The sequence below is a fragment of the Carcharodon carcharias genome, chromosome 2 (genome assembly GCF_017639515.1).
Source record: "Carcharodon carcharias isolate sCarCar2 chromosome 2, sCarCar2.pri, whole genome shotgun sequence".
In the NCBI taxonomy this organism is placed as follows: domain Eukaryota; kingdom Metazoa; phylum Chordata; class Chondrichthyes; order Lamniformes; family Lamnidae; genus Carcharodon; species Carcharodon carcharias.
Genome location: NC_054468.1, coordinates 94,633,035 through 94,654,075, shown reverse-complemented (window position 1 = coordinate 94,654,075; position 21,041 = coordinate 94,633,035). Strand labels below are relative to the sequence as shown.

The following is a 21,041-nucleotide window of genomic DNA, read 5'->3' as shown; positions in this document are numbered from 1 at the left end:
ATATTCCTCCTTTGCTCACACGGCCACTTCAGGAAGACTTCCATTGTCTGTGGACCCATTAACCAACAAGTCATCAATTTTCAGTCAAGTCCCCACACTGTATGGATTCATACCTTATGAAAATAGTCACGTGTGTTTTGAATCAGCATCTGATTGAGCTACTCTAACCTTCAGTAAGTATCTGTTTCAGCTCCAAGGTCTATGGAAAGGCAGTTAGAAGATTGACTGAACCCATCCCGCTGTCCGTCAATTGTCTGTTCACAGCAGTACCTAAAAACATTCTTTCTTAATGATGTCCAAAAATAATTGGTTGTTGTAATTGTAAATAGCTTTGGGATACCTTGCAGGTGTGATGAGGCCTTTATTAAAAATGGCAAATTCTTTCTTTTTCTTTCTGGTCAATGCCAACATTAGCTTGGATACAACAGGACAGGTCTGAGAAAGCCAGCAGGTATTTCAGTCTGCCTTGTCATTAATGAGAGCAAAATTTCATTGCAGTTTTAAAGTGTGTGGCATATAGTAAATTTGAGCAAAAAAACAAGTCACGTGGGGACACAAGTTCAAGGTGAGGGGCAGGAGGTTTAGGGGGGATGTGAGGAAAAACTTTTTTACATAGAGGGTGGTGACAGTCTGGAATGCGCTGGCTGGGAGGGTGGTGGAGGAAGGTTACCTCACATCCTTTAGAAAGTACCTGGATGAGCACTTGGCACATTATAACATTCAAGGCTATGGGCCGAGTGCTGGTAAATGGGATTAGTTAGGTAGGTCAGGTGTTTCTCATGTGTCGGTGCAGACTTGATGGGCCGAAGGGCCTCTTCTGGACTCTGTGAATTCTTCTTCTTCACTCAGGAAACCAAGCTTGACGCAGTAAAATTTCCTTCATTTCAGTTGTCAGGTAAATTCAGGGCTAACAATAGAAATGGAGATGGCTCTGGCCAGCATTGGTCTGTCTGGAATCTGGAGGAGCAGTCAGCTCCACGAAGGACACATTTCTTTGTCTAAGTCCTCCTGGTGCGGCCCTGGATTAATTTAGTGTGACTAAGCTTGGCATTTGGCTACCGAGTTGGGTGTCAAGGTGGTCAGCAGATTATATTACCTCCCTACGGTTCCTCCCATTGTGCTCACAACCAATTGCTGCTGTTCAGCTGATGACCATAAGACCATAAGACAGGAGCAGAAATTAGGCCATTCGGCCCATCAAGTCTGCTCCGCCATTCAATCATGGCTGATAACTTTCTCAACCCCATTCTCCCGACTTCTCCCCATAACCTTTGATCCCCTTACCAATCAAGAACCTATCTATCTCGGTCTTAAGTATACTCAATGACCTGGCCTCCACAGCCCTCTGTGGCAATGAATTCCATAGATTCACCACTCTCTGGCTAAAGAAGTTTCTCCTCATCTCTGTTCTAAAAGGTCTTCCCTTTACTCTGAGGCTGTGCCCTTGGATCCTAGTCTCTCATACTAATGGAAACATCTTCCCCACGTCCACTCTATGCAGGCCTTTCAGCATTCTGTAAATTTCAATCAGATCCCCCCTCATCCTTCTAAACTCCATCGGGTATAGACCCAGAGTCCTCAAATGTTCCTCATTTATTAAGCCTTTCATTCCTGGGATCATTCTCGTGAACCTCCTCTGGACCCTCTCCAGGGCTAGAACATCCTTCCTGAGATACAGGGCCCAAAATTGCTCACAATATTCTAAATGTGGTCTGACCAGAGCCTTAAAAAGCCTCAACAGCACATCCCTGCTTTTATATTCTAGTCCTCTCGAAATAAATGCCAACATTGCATTTGCCTTCCTAACTACCGCGTCAACCTGCAAGTTAACCTTAAGAGAATCCTGGAATAGGACTCCCAAGTCCCTTTGCATTCCAGATTTCTGAATTCTCTCCCCATTTAGAAAATAGTCTATGCCTCTATTCTTCCTACCAAAGTGCATGACGTCACAATTCCCCACGTTGTATTCCATCTGCCACTTCTTTGCCCATTCTCCTAATCTGTCCAAATCCTTCTGCAGCCTCCCTGCCTCCTCAATACTAGCTGTCCCTCCACCTATCTTTGTATCATCTGCAAACTTAGCCAGGATGCCCTCAGTTCCTTCATCTAGATCATTAATGTATAAAGTGAAAAGTTGTGGTCCCAACACTGACCCTTGCGGAACTCTACTAGTCACCGGCCGCCATCCTGAGAAGGACCCCCTTATCCCCACTTTCTGCTTCCTGCCAGGCAGCCAATCTTCTATCCATGCTAGTACCTTGCCTCTAACACCATGGGCTCCTATCTTACTGAGCAGCCTCCTGTGCGGCACCTTGTCAAAGGCCTTCTGGAAGTCCAAGTAGATAACATCCATTGGCTCTCCTTTGTCTAACCTACTCGTTACCTCCTCAAAGAATTCAAACAGATTTGTCAGGCATGACCTCCCCTTGATGAAACCATGCTGACTTTGCCCTATTTTACCATGCACTTCCAAGTATTCTGAAATCTCATCCTTAATAATGGACTCTAAAATCTTACCAATGACCGAGGTCAGGCTAATCAGCCTGTAATTTCCTGTCTTTTGCCTCACTCCCTTCTTAAACAGGGGGGTTACCTTAGTGATTTTCTCTGACTCGAGTGATTCCTGAAAGATCACCACTAACGCCTCCACTATCTCTTCAGCTATCTCCTTCAGAACTCTGGGGTGTAGTCCATTTGGTCTAGGTGATTTATCCATCTTCAGACCTTTCAGTTTTCCTAGCACCTTCTCCTTGGTAATGGCCACCATACTCACCTCTGCCCCCCAACTCTCTTGTACTTTGGGGATGTTACTCGTGTCTTCCACCGTGAAGACTGACGCAAAGTACCTATTCAGTTCTACTGCCATTTCTTTGTTCCCCACTACTACTTCTCCAGCGTCATTTTCCAGCGGCCCAATGTCCACTTTTGCCTCTCTCTTACCCTTTATATATCTAAAAAAAAAACTCTTGCAATTTTTTTTATATTATTGGCTAGTTTACCCTCATATTTAATCTTCTCCCTCCTTATTTCTTTTGTAGTTGTCCTCTGTTGGTCTTTGTAGGCTTCCCAATCCCCTGGTTTCCCACTGCTCTTCGCCACATTGTATGCTTTCTCTTTAGCTTTTATGCTGTCCCTGACTTCCCTTGTCAGCCATGGTTGCCTCGTCCTTCCTTTAGTATGCTTCTTCTTCCTAGGGATGAAGTTTTGCTGTGTCTCCCAAATTACTCCCAGAAACTCCTGCCATTGCTGTTCCACTGTCTTTCCTGCTAGGCTCATCTCCCAGTCAATTCTGGCCAGCTCCTCCCTCATGCCTCTGTAGTTGCCTTTATTCAACTGTAATACCGCTACATCTGATTCCAGCTTTTTCCTCTCAAATTGCAGGGTAAATTCTATCACATATTGGTCACTTACTCCTAAGGGTTCCTTCACCTTAAGCTCCCATATCAAATCTGCCTCATTACACATCACTAAATTGAGAATTGCCTGTTCCCTAGTGGGCTCCACCACAAGCTGCTCCAAAAAGCCTTCTCGTAGACATTCCACAAATTCCTTTTCTTGGGATCCACTACCAACCTGATTTTCCCAGTCTACCTGCATATTGAAATCCTCCATGATCACTGTAACCTTGCCTTTCTTACACGCCTTTTCTATCTCCTGGTGTATCTTGTGTCCCACATCCTGACTACTGTATGGAGGCCTGTACATAACTCCCATTATGGTTTTTTTACCTTTGCGGTTCCTCAACTCTACCCACACAGAATCTACATCATCTGACCCTACATCGTTTATTGCTATCGATTTAATTTCATTTCTTACTAACAAAGCAACCCCAACTCCTCTGCCAACCTGCCTATCTTTTCTTTGGAATGTATATCCTTGTATATTTAGCTCCCAGTCCTGATCCCCTTGCAGCCATGTCTCTGTGATGCCCACCACATCATACCTGCCAATTTCAATCTGCGCCACAAGCTCATTTACCTTATTTTGTATACTGCGTGCATTCAGATACAACACCTTCACTCCTGTATTTCCCGTCCCCTTTCTCATTGTCGTCCCTTTATCTGATGTGCTTGAAGTTAGATTCCTAGCCCTTTCCAAACACTGTCCTATTTTGTGTTCTGAAGACTTTAATAGCCTCTCCTGGGCTCTCCTTTCTTTTCAGTTTTTTCATCATTATCCATGAAGTTGAATCCACCCCCCCACACGCCAACCTGCTGCTTTGTTTCCCATTAGTCGTACTTCTTGGAGTTTTACCCTTCCCTCCCTCCCCACTTTCTAGTTTAAAGTCCTGTTGACCACCCTATTTACCCTTTTCGCTAGAACATTGGTCCCAGATCGGTTCAGGTGGAGACCGTCCCAACGGTACAGATCCCTCCTGTTCCAATACTGATGCCGGTGCCCCACGAAATGGAACCCCTCTTTCCTGCACCACTCCTTTAGCCACGTGTTTACTTCCCTTATTCTCGCGTCCCTATGCCAATTTGCACGTGGCTCGGGTAGTAATCTGAAGATTATAACTCTTAAGAACCTGTTCTTTAATTTAGTTCCTGGTTCCTGATAATCCCGTCTTTCCTAGTCTTACCTATGTTACTTGTCCCGACGTGGACCACAACAACTGGATCCTACCCCTCCCTCTCCAATATCCTTTCAAGCCGGTCAGAGATGTCCCTCACCCTGGCACCGGGCAGGGAACATACCATGCAGGACTCTCGATCCTGCTTACAAAGGATGCTGTCAATTCCCCTTATTATAGAATCCCCTACAACTACCAATTGTCTTTTTACTCCCCCCTCTTGAATGCCATGCTGTGTCACGATGCCGTGGTCTGCCGGCTCATCCTCCCTACAGCCCTGTTCCTCATCCATACAGGGAGCTAGTACCTCATACCTGTTGGACAAGGGCAAGAGCTGAGGCTCCTCTTCCTGAACACACCTGCCGTCACACCCTGCTGACCCAGACCACTGACCGAACTTGAGGTACTTAATCTACCGGGTGTGACCGCCTCCTGAAACAAAGCGTCCAGGTAACTCTCCCCCTCCTGGATGTGCTGCAGCGTCCGGAGCTCAGACTCCAGCTCATCAATTCTGAGCCGGAGTTCCTCCAGCAACCAGTTCTTGCTGCAGATGTGGTCACTGTGGCTCCCAGTGGGATCTGCCAGCTCCCACATCATACAGCTACAGCACATCACCTGCCCAGCCATCTCGACTTAGTTAATTAATTTATTAATTAGCTTTGCAGTGTTTTTTTTTCAAATTTGGAGCAGATTTCCTACCAACCAATCAGATCACAGCTTTCCTGTGATGTCATTTTTTCAGTTTTGGCTTCAGTTACTCTGTGCCCCGAGGTCACCACTCCAGTGCTCCTCCCTCTGAGTCTGCTCCCAGGATTTAGTCACCAATGAGCTGCTTTTTCTTTAAAATCCACTTTCAGAAGAGTGTCCCTCACAGGTCTGGTGCACTCCTGAAGGCACTGCCTCTTCCTCTCTCTTTTTTAGGTTTGAGGAGGAGGGAGGGATGGAAACACTACAGCAATATAACGTTTGGGGCTATTCTGTTCTTTGTCAGTGGGTCCTCCTCAATTCCCTCCTGAGTCGCGGTGGTTGCGGTGACTTCTCCCAGAACGCTTCAGTCACTTCTCACCAGCGCCCTCTGTTAGAGGCACAAGAACTGCTGGATGATACAATTCTGAGGCGGGGTATGGGACCGTATGCTCATATATCCGTATATATTCGGATGAACTTGAATTCATCCAAAATTGTGCTGCTATGCTAACTCACGCCAAATCCCATTCGCCTATCTCCCCCACTATACCACTGACCTATATTAGTTCCCAGTTTGGTAACACCTTTTGATGTTAAACTTTTCATCATTTTGTTCAAACCCTCCATGGCTTTTTTCCTTTGTCTCTGTGACCTTTTCTGGTCTTTCAACCCTTGGATCTCTGCAATTTCCTAATTCTGGCCTTTTGCACATCCCTGATTTCTTTTGCTTCATCATTGGAGGACATGCCTTCACTTCTATAGGCCCTATGTTCTGTAATTTCATCCTTAAACATCTCCACCTCACTACTTTGTTCCTCCTTTGAGCCGTTTCTTTAAACCTACCTCTTTGACCAAGCTTTTGGTCACCTGTTCTAATTTCTTTATGGCCTGGTGTATGGTTTTGTCTGAGAACACTCCTATGAAGCTTCTTGGGGTGTTACACTATATTAAAGGTGCTACATAAATGCAAGTTGTTGCTGAGTTCAATATCTGTCATCATTGGCTTACAAAGAGGTGTAGTGTTGCTCCTGAAGCTCCATGGTTTCAACTGATAGAATCATCATTTAATGGCAATGTTTGTAAAAAAATTATAGTTCAGATGATGGTGAATTATTCAGACTTGTTGAAGTGTGCTGCTGACCATGGTGCTCAGGAGGAGTGCCTCTTACATGCTGTCTGCTGCACATAGGCTTGAACCATGCTTGTTTCAAATTCACATCTGCATAGATACCTTTCTGGCTTCAGTGGCATCCGTCACTCTTGCAAGCAGATCCAACACCTTTATATTTACTGGAATAGACTCTCTCTGCCCAAAATCTACTTGTACAATATAATAACTGAGGAGATGGGGGTAACAGACGCAACCCTTGAATGTTTGCCTTCCCCAGATCCTTTCTTTGGAAAAATGATTATAAAAGCCATGAAAAACAAGGGTGGTGGGCTCTTGGTGCAAGTTAGAACATGGGCAGCAGAGTTTTGGTTAACCTCTAGTTTAGGGAGGGTAGAACATGGGACGCCAGCCAGCAGTATGTTTGAGTAGTCAAGTTTATATGTAATAAAGACATGGATGAGGGTTTCAGCAACAGGGAAGCTGAGGTAGAGACAAAATTAGGTGATGTTACAAAGGTGGAGATAGGCTGGCTTACTGATGGCGCAAATTTGCAAGCTCATCTCGGGGTGAGAGGGACAGTAGCTGAAGAGCGAGTCCATAAACAATATCAGCTAACAAGGGAGTCTGGAAGGAATATTGGGTTAATGGGAACATGGGGTTAACAGATAGAAAACAGAGAGTGGGCATAACTTAGGCTCTTTCGAGTTGGCAGGCAGGAAATAGTGGAATGCTGCAAGGACCGGTGCTGGGGCCTCAGGAATTTAGGGAATCTAAAAGACAGGGGCACAGTCTCAAGATAAGGGACTAATAATTAAGGACTGGGATAAGGAGAAATTTATTCACTCAGAAGCGTTGTGAATCTTTGGAATTCTCTTCCCCAGAGGGTTGTGGATGCTCCAATGTTGAATACATTTAAGGCTGGGATATACATATTCTTAATCTCTTCGGGAATTTAGGGATATGGGGAGTGGGTGGGAAAATTGAGTTGAAGCCCAGGATCAGTCATGATCGTATTGAATGGTGGAGCAGGCTTGATGGGCTGTGTGGCCTACTCTTGCTCCGATTTCTTGTGCTGTTAATAGGGTTGAGGGAATAGCAGATGGGGCTCAGGGACAAGATGAGTTTAGAAAAGAGAATGCAAGGAATTAGGAGAGAAACGAGAAAAAGATGAGAGTTCTGGGCTAGGCCAAGGGGGATCTTAGAAGAACTAGCAGAGGCTAGTTGGGATGGTCTCAATCTTAGTTAAGCCCATGATCACCTTGCACTTATGGGAGATGAGGATGGAGAAAGGAGAGGGCTTCTTCTGCCTGTCAGCTTGATTTGTTATCTTTTGGAGAAGGCAAAGTGTTTTTATTTCAGACTTGCTTCACTAATAGGTTTTAGCTTATTATTTGAGGAGAAAATTAAAGTGGAGGCAAATGTTTTCTGCTTGTTGCTGTAAGGTACTGATATGCACTGTGCCACTGGGGATTGTTTAAAAATGTATCAACATTTGCTGCCATGCTAAGAACAGGAGAGGTAGCAGCCTGGGTAGAATCAACTCCGACAGCAGGTTTGCAGTAATACAGAAGTATTGTGCTGTTTCCCCTGCTTCATATTAACTCACTATAATACCGGACTGCTGCAGTGCTGCTGCTGATCATGGCAGTTCAGTATCCCTCCTGAATTTAACCCTCGACTCCTGTAACCTTGGGCTGGAGCAGTCAGGAGCAGGTGTTGGGGCAAGGATGGGCATTGGTTCAGTGGGTGGTGATGGTTGAGGTGGACACTGGAGGGGGGTATGTGCTTGTGGACATGTTAGGGAGTGGGGTCAGGTGAAAGGGAAACAAAACGAGTACAAGCTATTAGGTACTGACATAACCAATCAATGAGGACAGTCAAAAACAAAAACAGAATTACCTGGAAAAATTCAGCAGGTCTGGCAGCATCGGCAGAGAAGAAAAGAGTTGACGTTTCGAGTCCTCATGACCCTTCAGCAGAACTGGATGAATCCAAGGAGAGGGGTGAAATATAAGCTGGTTTCAGGTGGGGGGAGGGGGGTTTGGGTGGGGGGGGGGGGGAGAGCGTTGGGTAGGGGGAGAGAAGTGGAAAGGGGTGGTGTGGTTATAGGGACAAGCAAGCAGTGATAGGAGCAGATAATCAAAAGATGTCACAGACAAAAGAACACAGAGGTGTTGAAGTTGGTGATTTTATCCAAACGAATGTGCTAATTAAGAATGGATGGTAGGGCACTCAAGGTATAGCTCTAGTGAGGATGGAGAAAGGAGAGGGCTTCTCCTTGGAAATAGGTGGGAAAGGAAAAATCTATATATATTATTGGAAAAAAAAAGGAAGGGGGAAGAAACAGAAAACGGGTGGGGATGAGGGAGAGAGCTCAAGACCTAAAGTTGTTGAATTCAATATTCAGTCTGGAAGGCTGTAAAGTGCCTAGTCGGAAGATGAGGTGCTGTTCCTCCAGGTTGAGTTGGGCTTCACTGGAACAATGCAGCAGGCCAAGGACAGACATGTGGGCAAGAGAGCAGGGTGGAGTATTAAAATGGCAAGCGACAGGGAGGTTTGGGTCATTCTTGCGGACAGACCGCAGGTGTTCTGCAAAGCGGTCGCCCAGTTTACGTTTGGTCTCTCCAATGTAAAGGAGACTATATTGGGAGCAACGAATACAGTAGACTAAGTTGGGGGAAATGCAAATGAAATGCAGCTTCACTTGAAAGGAGCGTTTGGGCCCTTGGATGGTGAGGAGAGAGGAAGTGAAGGGGCAGGTGTTACCTCTTTTGCGTGGGCATAGGGAGGTGCCATAGGTGGGGGATGAGGAGTAGGGGGTGATGGAGGAGTGGACCAGGGTGTCCCGGAGGGAGCGATCCCTACGGAATGCCGACAGGGCTGATGAAGGGAAGATGTGTTTGATGGTGGTATCATGTTGGAGTTGGCGGAAATGGTGGAGGATGATTCTTTGAATGCGGAGGTTGGTGGGGTGATAAGTGAAGACAAGGGGGACCCTATCATGTTTCTGGGAGGGAGGAGAAGGCGTGAGGGCGGATGCACGGGAGATGGGCTGGACACGGTTGAGGGCCCTGTCAACGACCGTGGGTGGAAAACCTCGGTTAAGGAAGAAGGAGGACATGTCAGAGGAACTGTTTTTGAAGGTAGCATCATCGGAACAGATGCGACGGAGGCGAAGGAACTGAGAGAATGGGATGGAGTCCTTACAGGAAGCGGGGTGTGAAGAGCTGTAGTCGAGGTAACTGTGGGAGTCGGTAGGCTTGTAATGGATATTGGTGGACAGTCTATCACCAGAGATTGAGACAGAGGTCAAGGAAGGGAAGGGAAGTGTCAGAAATAGACCACGTGAAAATGATGGAGGGGTGGAGATTGGAAGCAAAATTAATAAATTTTTCCAAGTCCCGACGAGAGCACGAAGCAGCACCGAAGTAGACCAATCGTGTCAGCTTGCTCCTGCCCCACGGAACTCATTTCTCGTTATCTTGACTCCCTTCTCTCTCCCCTTGTCCAGTCCCTTCCCACCTACATCCGTGATTCCTCTGACACCTTACGTCACATCAACAATTTCCAGTTCCCTGGCCCCAACCGCTTCCTCTTCACCATGGATGTCCAATCCCTCTACACCTCCATCCCCCACCAGGATGGTCTGAGGGCCCTTAGCTTCTTCCTCGAACAGAGGCCCAAACAATCCCCATCCACCACTACTCTCCTCCATCTGGCTGAACTTGTTCTCACACTGAACAATTTCTCCTTCAACTCCTCTCACTTCCTCCAAATAAAAGGTGTGGCTATGGGTACCTGCATGGGCCCCAGCTATGCCTGTCTCTTTATGGGGTATGTGGAACATTCCTTGTTCCAGTCCTACTCCAGCCCCCTTCCACAACTCTTTCTCCGGTACATCGATGATCACTTCGGTGCTGCTTCATGCTCTCGTCGGGACTTGGAAAAATTTACTAATTTTGCTTCCAATCTCCACCCCTCCATCATTTTCACGTGGTCCATCTCTGACACTTCCCTTCCCTTCCTTGACCTCTCTGTCTCAATCTCTGGTGATAGACTGTCCACCAATATCCATTACAAGCCTACCGACTCCCACAGCTACCTCGACTACAGCTCCTCACACCCCACTTCCTGTAAGGACTCCATCCCATTCTCACAGTTCCTTCGCCTCCATCGCATCTGTTCCGATGATGCTACCTTCAAAAACAGTTCCTCTGACATGTCCTCCTTCTTCCTTAACCGAGGTTTTCCACCCACCATTGACAGGGCCCTCAACCGTGTCCAGCCCATCTCCCGCGCATCCGCCCTCACGCTTTCTCCTCCCTCCCAGAAACATGATAGGGTCCCCCTTGTCCTCACTTATCACCCCACCAACCTCCGCATTCAAAGAATCATCCTCCACCATTTCCGCCAACTCCAGCATGATACCACCATCAAACACATCTTCCCTTCAACCCCCTGTCAGCATTCTGTAGGGACCGTTCCCTCCGGGACACCTTGGTCCACTCCTCCATCACCCCCTACTCCTCAACCCCCACCTATGGCACCTCCCCATGCCCACACAAAAGATGTAACACCTGCCCCTTCACTTCCTCTCTCCTCACCATCCAAGGGCCCAAACACTCCTTTCAAGTGAAGCAGCATTTCACTTGCATTTCCCCCAACTTAGTCTACTGCATTCGTTGCTCCCAATGCGGTCTCCTCTACATTGGAGAGACCAAACGTAAACTGGGCGACCACTTTGCAGAACACCTGCGGTCTGTCTGCAAGAATGACCCAAACCTCCCTGTTGCTTGCCATTTTAACACTCCACCCTGCTCTCTTGCCCACATGTCTGTCCTTGGCTTGCTGCATTGTTCCAGTGAAGCCCAACGCAAACTGGAGGAACAGCACCTCATCTTCCGACTAGACACTTACAGCCTTCTGGACTGAATATTGAATTCAACAACTTTAGGTCTTGAACTCCCTCCTCCATCCCCACCCGCTTTCTGTTTCTTCCCCCTTCCTTTTGTTTTTTCCAATAAATTATATAGATTTTTCTTTTCCCACCTAGTTCCATTATTTTTAAATATTTTTAAATCTTTTACGCTCCCCTCACCCCCACTAGAGCTATACCTTGAGTGCCTTACCATCCATTCTTAATTAGCAATTCGTTTAGATAATATCACCAACTTCAACACCTATGTGTTCTTTTGTCTGTGACATCTTTTGATGATCTGCTCCTATCACTGAGATAAAAACAAAAAACTGCGGATGCTGGAAATACAAAACAAAAACAGAATTACCTGGAAAAACTCAGCAAGTCTGGCAGCATCGGCGGAGAAGAAGAGTTCACTGCTTGCTTGTCCCTATAACCACAACACCCCCTCCACTTCTCTCCCCCCCCCCCCCCCCCCCTTAAACCAGCTTATATTTCACCCCTCTCCTTGTAAAGAAAAATCAGTTCCATTGAAGGGTGTTGAGGACTCGGAACGTGAACTCTTTTCTTCTCCGTCTATGCTGCCAGACCTGCTGAGTTTTTCGAGGTAATTCTGAGCTTATTTTTCAACCTGATGCCTCTCAGGACTGGGGGCGGGGCCGGCCGAGGGTGCAGGACCAGGGGGGAGGGGCCGGCTGGGGTCGGGGGGACTGAACGGGGCGGGGCCGGCCGGGAGGACAGGACTGGGGGGCGGGGCCGGACGTATGGGGAACAGGACAGGGGCGTGGGCGGGGACAGAAGGGGCGGGGCCGGACGAGTAGCCAGTAGGGGCGAGGCCGGACCGGGGGGGTGGGGGACAGAAGGGGCGGGGCCGGACGTGGGGGTACAGAAGGGGCGGGGCCATGATGGCTGGCGGTGGGGAGGGAGCAGAAGCAGGTAAACTGGCCGGGTCTGAGAGTTGTGTAGGCGGTTGCCGGTGGATGGATTAGCTCTAGGTCGAGGTGTCGTGTCCGCTTCAAGGTCGGGCTCGGGCTCGGGCTCGGGCTCGGGCTCGGGCTCGGGCGGGGACACCGCGGTGACCTGAGCATGGTGTTTGCGAATCGCGAACGAACGGCGAGGACAGGGGGTGACAGTGAGTGGGAATTTGGAGGGATGATGGGTTGGGGGGGTGGGATTGGAGGGGGGAGAGAGGGATGATATGGAGGGAGAAAAGGATGGACGCATGGGATTAGAGAGGGATTGTGGAGGGGAGAGAGGGGGCAGAGAGGGATTGGGGAGAGAGAGGGGGCAGAGAGGGATCGGGGAGAGAGAGATTGGGGAGAGAGGGGGCAGAGAGGGATTGGGCAGAGAGAGATTGGGGAGGAGAGGGGGCAGAGAGGGATCGGGGAGAGAGAGGGGTCAGAGAGGATCGGGGAGAGAGAGGGTAGAGGAGGGGGCGGAGAGGATCGGGAGAGAGAGGGGGCAGAGAGGGATCGGGGAGAGGAGAGATTGGGGAGAGAGGGGGCAGAGAGGGATTGGGCAGAGAGAGATTGGGGAGAGAGGGGCAGAGAGGGATCGGGGAGAGAGAGGGGGCAGAGAGGGATCGGGGAGAGAGGGGGGGCAGAGAGGGATCGGGGGAGAGAGGGGGCAGAGAGGGATCGGGGAGAGAGGGGGCAGAGAGGGATCAGGGGAGAGAGAGGGGGCAGAGAGAGATTGGGGAGAGAGGGGGCAGAGAGGGATCGGGGAGAGAGAGGGGTCAGAGAGGGATCGGGGAGAGAGAGGGTAGAGAGGGGGCGGAGAGGGATCGGGGAGAGAGAGGGGGCAGAGAGGGATCGGGGAGAGAGAGATTGGGGAGAGAGGGGGCAGAGAGGGATTGGGCAGAGAGAGATTGGGGAGAGAGGGGGCAGAGAGGGATCGGGGAGAGAGAGGGGTCAGAGAGGGATCGGGGAGAGAGGGGGGCAGAGAGGGATCGGGGAGAGAGGGGGGCAGAGAGGGATCGGGGAGAGGGGGGCAGAGAGGGATCGGGGAGAGAGGGGGGCAGAGAGGGATCGGGGAGAGAGGGGGCAGAGAGGGATCGGGGAGAGAGGGGGGCAGAGAGGGATCGGGGAGAGAGAGGGGGCAGAGAGGGATCGGGGAGAGAGGGGGGCAGAGAGGGATCGGGGAGAGAGAGGGGGCAGAGAGGGATCGGGGAGAGAGAGGGTAGAGAGGGGGCGGAGAGGGATCGGGGAGAGAGAGGGGGCAGAGAGGGATCGGGGAGAGAGAGATTGGGGAGAGAGGGGGCAGAGAGGGATTGGGCAGAGAGAGATTGGGGAGAGAGGGGGCAGAGAGGGATCGGGGAGAGAGAGGGGTCAGAGAGGGATCGGGGAGAGAGGGGGCAGAGAGGGATCGGGGAGAGAGAGGGGGCAGAGAGGGATCGGGGAGAGAGAGGGGGCAGAGAGGGATCGGGAGAGAGAGGGGGGCAGAGAGAGGGATCGGGGAGAGAGGGGGGCAGAGAGGGATCGGGGAGAGAGGGGGGCAGAGAGGGATCGGGGAGAGAGGGGGGCAGAGAGGGATCGGGGAGAGAGGGGGGCAGAGAGGGATCGGGGAGAGAGGGGGGCAGAGAGGGATCGGGGAGAGAGGGGGCAGAGAGGGATCGGGGAGAGAGAGGGGGCAGAGAGGGATCGGGGAGAGAGAGGGGGCAGAGAGGGATCGGGGAGAGAGGGGGGCAGAGAGGGATCGGGGAGAGAGGGGGGCAGAGAGGGATCGGGGAGAGAGAGGGGGCAGAGAGGGATCGGGGAGAGAGAGGGGGCAGAGAGGGATCGGGGAGAGAGAGGGGGCAGAGAGGGATCGGGGAGAGAGAGGGATCGGGGAGAGAGAGGGGGCAGAGATGGATCGGGGAGGGAGATGGATCGGGGAGGGAGATGGATCGGGGAGGGAGAGGGATTGGGCAGAGAGGGATTGGGCAGAGAGGGATTGGGCAGAGAGGGATTGGGCAGAGAGGGATCGGGGAGAGAGAGGGATTGGGCAGAGAGGGATTGGGCAGAGAGAGGGCAGAGAGGGATTGGGCAGAGAGAGGGCAGAGAGGGATTGGGGAGAGAGAGGGATTGGGCAGAGAGGGATTGGGGAGAGAGAAGGGGCAGAGAGGGATTGGGGAGAGAGAAGGGGCAGAGAGGGATCGGGGAGAGAGAAGGGGCAGAGAGGGATCGGGGAGAGAGAAGGGGCAGAGAGGGATCGGGGAGAGAGAGGGGGCAGAGAGGGATCGGGGAGAGAGAGGGGGCAAAGAGGGATTGGGCAGAGAGGGATTGGGGAGAGAGGGGGCAGAGTGGGATTGGGGAGAGAGGGGGCAGAGTGGGATTGGGGAGAGAGGGGGCAGAGAGGGATTGGGGAGAGAGGGGGATTGGGGAGAGAGGGGGGCAGAAAGGGATTGGGGAGAAGGGGCAGAAAGGGATTGGGGAGAGAGGGGGGCAGAGAGGGATTGGGGAGAGAGGGTGCAGAGAGGGATTGGGGAGAGAGAGGGGGCAGCGAGGGATTGGGGAGAGAGGGGGGCAGCGAGGGATTTGGGAGGGGGGTGCAGAGAGGGTTTGGGGAGAGAGAGGGGGCAGAGAGGGACTGGGGAGAGAGGCAGAGAGTGTTCGGGGAGGGGAGGGAGGAGAATGGGGGAGGGGGTCATTGAGGTCTACAGCACAGAAAAAGGCCCTTCGGCCCATTGTGTGTGCTGGTCAAACAAGTATCTAACTATTCTAATCCCGTTTTTCAGCTCTAGGCCTAGGGTCCTACCATTCATTGTGCATTCCCATGCTTTTTGTCCTGCCCAAGTGCATCACCTCACACTTATCCGGATTAAATTCCATTTGCCACTGATTAGCCCATCTGACCAGCCTGTCTATATCCTCCTGTAATCTAAAGCTGTCCTCCTCACTATTTACCACCCCACCAATTTTATGACTTACTGATCAACCCTTGCACATTCAAGTCTAAATCATTTACACATACCACAAACAGCAAGGGACTCAACACCGATCCCTGTGGAACCCCACTGGACACAGGCGTCCAATCCAGCCTCGACCATCACCCACTGCTCCTGCCACTCAGCCAATTCTGGACCCAATTTGCCAAATTGCCTTGGATCCCATCGGCTCTTACCTTCGTTATCAGTCTTCCATGCAGGACCTTATGAAAAGCCTTGCTGAAGTCGAAGTAGACTATGTCAAATGCATTGGCCTCATCTACACACCTGGTCACCTCTTCGAAAAATTCAATCAAATTGGTCAGACACAAGCTCCTCTTAACAAAACCATGCTGACTGTTCTTGATTAATCCCTGCCTCTCCAAGTGTAGATTAATTCTGTCCCTCAGAATTGCTTCCAATAGTTTCCCCACCACTGAGGTTAGACTGACTAGCATATAGTTCCCAGGTTTATTCCTTCCTCCCTTCTTGAATAACGGTACCACATTGGCTGTCCTCCAGTCCTCTGGTACCTCTCCTGTGGCCAGAGAGGTATTGAAAATTATTGGCAGTGCCCCTGCTATCTCTTCCCTTGCCTCACTCAACAGCCTGGGATACATTTCATCTGGGCCTGGAGATTTATCTACTTTTAAGCCTACCAGACCACTAAGAACCACCTCCCTTTCTATCCTGATTGCTTTAATTATATCACAGTCCTTCTGCCTGATTTTCATACCCATGTCGTCCCTCTCACTTGTGAACAGCGACACAAAAGTATTCATTTAGAACCCTACCTATGTCTTCCGGCTCCACACACAAATTACCACTATGGTCCTTAATGGGCCCTCCTCCTTCCTTAGTTATCCTTTTACTCTTAATGTACTTGCAAAATAACTTCGGATTTTCCTTTATTTTACCTGCCAATGTTTTTTCATGCCCCATTTTTGGTGTCCTAATTTCCTTTTTAAGTTCCACCCTACACGTTCTATACTCCTCTAGGGCTTCCGCTGTTTTGAACACTCGGTATCTGACATAAGACTCCCTTTTTCTCTTTATCCAACCCAGTAAATATATCCCTCGACATCCAGGGTTCCATGGATTTGTTGGTCCCACCCTTTGTCTTTACTGGAATATGTTGGCCCTGTACTCTCCCTTTTTCTTTCTTGAATGAGTCCCACTGCTCTTACGCAGATTCACCTAAAAGTAGCTGCTCCCAGTCCAGCCTGGCCAAATCATATCTGATCTTATTAAAATCGGCCTTCCCGCAATTTAGAACTCTGATTTCTGGCCCATCCTTGTCCTTTTCCATACCAACCTTGAATCTAACGGAGTTATGATCATTATCTGCAAAATACACCCCCACTGATACCTCTACCACTTGCCTGGCTTCATTCCCTAAAATTAAGTCCAGGACCGTCCCCTCTCTTGTTGGACCCTCTATGTAATGGCTTAAAAAGCTCTCCTGGATGCATTTTAAGAATTCCGCTCCCTCTAAACCTATCACATTATGACTAACCCAGTTAATGTTGGGGAAGTTGAAATCGCCCACTGTTACTACCCTATTATTTTTACACTTCTCTGAAATTTGCCTACACATCTGCTCTTCTATTTCTCTCTGACTGTTTGGGGGCCTATAGTACACTCTTAGCAATGTGACTGCTCCATTTTTGTTTTTCAGTTCTACCTTTTTGGCTTCATTTGAGGAGCCTTCTAAGAGGTCATCTCTCCTTACTGCTGTAATTGATTCCTTGATCAATATTGCGATACCCCCTCCTCTTACCTCCTTCCCTGTCTCACCTGAAGACCCTATATCCTGGAATATTGAGCTGCCAATCCTGCCTCTCAACCGTGTCTCTGTGATAGCAGTGACATCGTACTTCCATGTGTTAATTTGTGCCCTCAACTCATCGGCCTTATTCGCCAGACTCCTTGCATTAACATAAATAACATCCTACCTTGTCGAACTCCCTTGTGCCTCAACTGGCCTATAAGTTCTATGCCTTCCAGACTCACTTGCTCTCTCTTCTAATTTTGGCTGTGCATCTCCCCCTGCTGAACCTCCTCTCAGGATCCCATCCCCCTGCCAAGTTAGGTTAAACCCTCCCCAACAACACTAGCAAACCTCCCCACAAGGATGTTGGTCCCATTCTGGTTTAGGGTGTGGCGGGGGGGTGGGGGTGGGGTGTGGTGGAACGAGGCTGGGGAAGGGAGTGTAGTGGGGGGAAGAGAGGGTGGTGGGGGAAGGAAGGGGGTGTCGGGGAAGAACGGGTGTCGGGGGAAGAGGAGGGTGTGGCGGGGGGATTGGTGTGATGGAGGGGGAGTGGGGGAGACAGGGATGTGGGAAATCGGAGGATGATGGAAGGGGGGGTGGTGAAGCGACTGGGGGCAAGAGGGGGATGGTGCGGTTATTGTGGGGGAGAGGGCATTGTGGGGAGCGAGAGGTGGAATGTGGGTGAACGAGAGGGGAAGATGTGGGAGGCAGATTGATGGAATGGGGGTGAGAGAGGGGGGTTGGGCTTGTGTGGTGGGGTTGTAGAGAAAGGAGGAGGGGATTGTATGGGTGAAGGGGTGCAGAGAGGGGGGGCTGGGCTTGTCTGGGTGGGGAGTGCGGAGAGAGGGGGAGGGGCTTGTTCATGGATTCAGAGAGCTGAGGTAATGTGTGTGAGGGAGGAGGGGGAAAAGGATGTTATGGCAGGTGAATGGTAAATGCCAAGCTGCTCAAATCCCAGAGGGAAACTTGAGGCAGCTGCCACAACTATTTGCAATTTGTTTTTATTTCTCAGATGCGTGCCTTGAATTCATTAGTAATACAACCATCGAGTTGTATTTTTTTTTACAGAACTAAATTAAACATTTATTTATAGAATAAATGATTTTAAGCACATACATAGGTCTACAAATTATTACTATGATAACTTCTAACTCCCCTAATTAATCTCACACCCAATTACACCTCCATTAAGGCAACAGTAAAAACAAAATAGATTTTAACAGACCCAGGCAAAGCACCACACAGTACCCTGGACAGGGATGTTCAAAGTGAGTTTTCTTAACTTCACTGCTTGCAGACAGCAATTTTTGTGCAGAGGCTGGAGGCTTTTTACTTGTTAGATCTCAGAATTCCTTCCCTTGCGCTCAGCGTTCTCCTTTATACATATATACTGTATAAGTCAAGGAGCTGCTTGACCCGTTCACTTCCAGGTTCAGAAACTGAGATCGGGTGAGATGGGACAATCAACATTTGTGCTGTTGTGTGATGAACTAATTATTCAATCAGAATACCAGTTGTTTTTGTGCTACCTTATAGGTCCTATTGGTCATTCCAGAATAATCCTGTAGTTTAGCTGTACTTATAAGTGATAGAAAAGGGTTTCAGCATATTTTAGTGATAATTTGCAGACCACCATTGCTGATATTCACTGATTGTTGATATATTTACAGAAAATCTCTTCAAACTATAACCACCCTTGGAACTACAATGTTATTCAGAGGTATTGAGTTCTCGGCTGAGACCTGAGATCGAGCAACCTCCTGATCTTCTGCCCAACATTGGTGATGGAATCTTTGGTCCTAATCTGGATTTCTTTCTCCCACCCCAAACGTGTCTTCACATTTAAATCCTGGCCTACTTCCCATCCTATGATCATTGCCATCCACTCCCTCTACTATCTTTACTCTGAAGCAATATGGGGTGTTTTTCACATTAAAGACGCTATATAAATGTACTAGGAAAGAACTGAATTGCTGACAGAAAGCAATGGCGTGAGACTCTGATCCATTCTTTTTGAGAGAAAATGTAAGGTGGTCAGCATGAAGACTTCTAGTCGAGATTAAATTAGATGGATGAAGGTAAAGGGAATGGAGCAGATGTTGACGCAGATTGGTTGGGCTGAATGGCCTGTTTCTATGTATATATTTCTACATAAAGTCCTGTGTGAGAAGTGTCCAGTAACTCTTACACCCTGATGTCATTTCTGGTGTAATGATGGAGAGGCACAGTAGAGGGCAGCAAATAGACACCCAAATGGCAGCACTCATGTCTAGAGACCTTTGTATTAGCAACCTACGTATTTAGTTATACTGCTTGCAGTGTGTCACATGTTTGGGACAATAATTTGATATTGGTAATGTGGCAGAAACTGAATTGCTTGTGAAGTTGGCTAAAAAAAAAGCTTTTAAATAACAGGCAGAGATTACAGCTTGGGAAATTCAAAATACTATACGTTCTGTCTTACTCCGATCTGTCTGGATAATGTAACTGCCTGGAATATGTTTCTTGAGGGACACCCATAATTCCTGTCTTGGAAGCCTCTTGCCAAATACTCCAAATTGAGCCAGAGTTTGAATTATAAGATTGGGTTTTGTTGTCTGGTCTTTCTGCGGATGTCTCAGGTTCCTGATCGGTTATATTCAACACTGCTTGCTGTGCATGGTGGTGGCAGAATTGGTTGAAACAGGGCAGCGATGTGAACACTTCTACCTTGGCCCCAATGTATACAGCATTTTCGTACCGCTGATTTGATCAAGTACCAACATCATGCCTGAAGATGGAATTCGTCGATGTCAGAAACATGGATCTTTTTCAAGACCGGCATTGACTGTTATATCTGCTAACGTTGAAGGGTTCTCTGTAGCTAAACAAAACATCCTCGCTACATTATGCAATGAGTTGCTGTGTGATGTCATCTGCCTGCAGGAGACACAAAAAGGAAGTGAGAACAACTGCCCAAAAATACCAGGAATGTTCCCGGTTATTGAAAGACCTCATCGACAATATGGCAGTGCTGTATTTGTTAGAGCTGGTTCAGTTGTAGAAGCCACTTCTAAAACAGGAGGACAACATCGAAATTCTAATTGTAGAGCTGAGCAAAGTAGTAGTGACCTCAGTGTACAAGCCACCTGGCACAGATTTCAGCTTCTCTAACCCTGTACCCAACCTGCACAGTAAACCACAGATCTTCATTGGAGACTTTAATAGCCACAGTACCCAATGGGGGTACAAGGAGTCTAACAACGACAGAGAAGCAGTCGAAGAATGGATGGACGCTAACCAGTTTAGTCTCATCCATGATCCTAAAGTGCCAGCCTCCTTCCACAGTGCCCGCTGCAAGTGTGGTTATAACCCAGATCTTGCCATTGTCAGCAACGACATCGCTGGCCTCTGCAAGAAGCTTGTCACATACCCAATACCACAGACACAACACCATTCTATTGGTATCCAGGTAAATGCAGCAGTGTTACCAACCGTCGTACCATTCAAAAGGCGCTTCAACTTCAAGAAGGCCAATTGGAAACGGGTTCACACGAGCACTTGACTGTAAGGTTAAACGCATTAAACCTTTACCTGAGCACTACAACCTGTTTGCAAAAGCTGTCCAGAAAACAGCCAGAAGGAAGATCCCCCGAGGTTGTAGAGCATACTACATCTCTGGTCTCACCAAGGAAAATGCTGAACTTTACTGGGAGTATGTCTCTAAATGTTTGAATCTGACCCCTTCTCAGAGGAAACAATATCTACTGGTGAGAGGGTGATGTTAAGTAACTATCAAGAGCGTCAAAACACCTGGGACACCTTGATAGAGACAACAGATCTTACATAAAACAGCAAGAAGGCATGGTCTCTCATACGCAAACTTAAAGGCGATCCCAAGAAAGCTGCCCAACATCCAAATGTGTCTGCTATTTGGTTGCACACCAGTTGCTCCTAAATGGAAAAATCAACAAGAAACAACCAGGAGCACAACTAGATAGGAAGAAGTACAGCGATGACCCTGGCTTCACTGGACCATGCACCATGGAAGATCTGGAAACTGGTATATCTAGTCTAAAACACAGGAAAGCAATTGGT

At 48.9% G+C, this 21,041-nt stretch overlaps 1 protein-coding gene across 7 annotated transcripts in view; it reads left to right on the top strand.

Annotated features, from left to right (window-relative positions):
* LOC121275299 (peroxynitrite isomerase THAP4-like) overlaps nt 1–21,041 on the top strand; it is a 76,115-nt gene that overhangs the window by 12,510 nt on the left and 42,564 nt on the right. The window contains exons 1-2 of one of the 7 annotated variants that reach the window (XM_041182752.1): nt 12,177–12,225; nt 18,635–18,684. The exons of 5 other annotated variants lie outside the window; for them this stretch is intronic. In XM_041182752.1, the coding sequence (XP_041038686.1) occupies nt 18,672–18,684 (13 nt within the window). In that variant the 5' untranslated portion in view covers nt 12,177–12,225; nt 18,635–18,671. Of the gene's footprint in view, nt 1–12,174; nt 12,226–18,634; nt 18,685–21,041 lie in introns of those variants that run through there. One more of the 7 variants, XM_041182751.1, reaches the window with a different exon arrangement.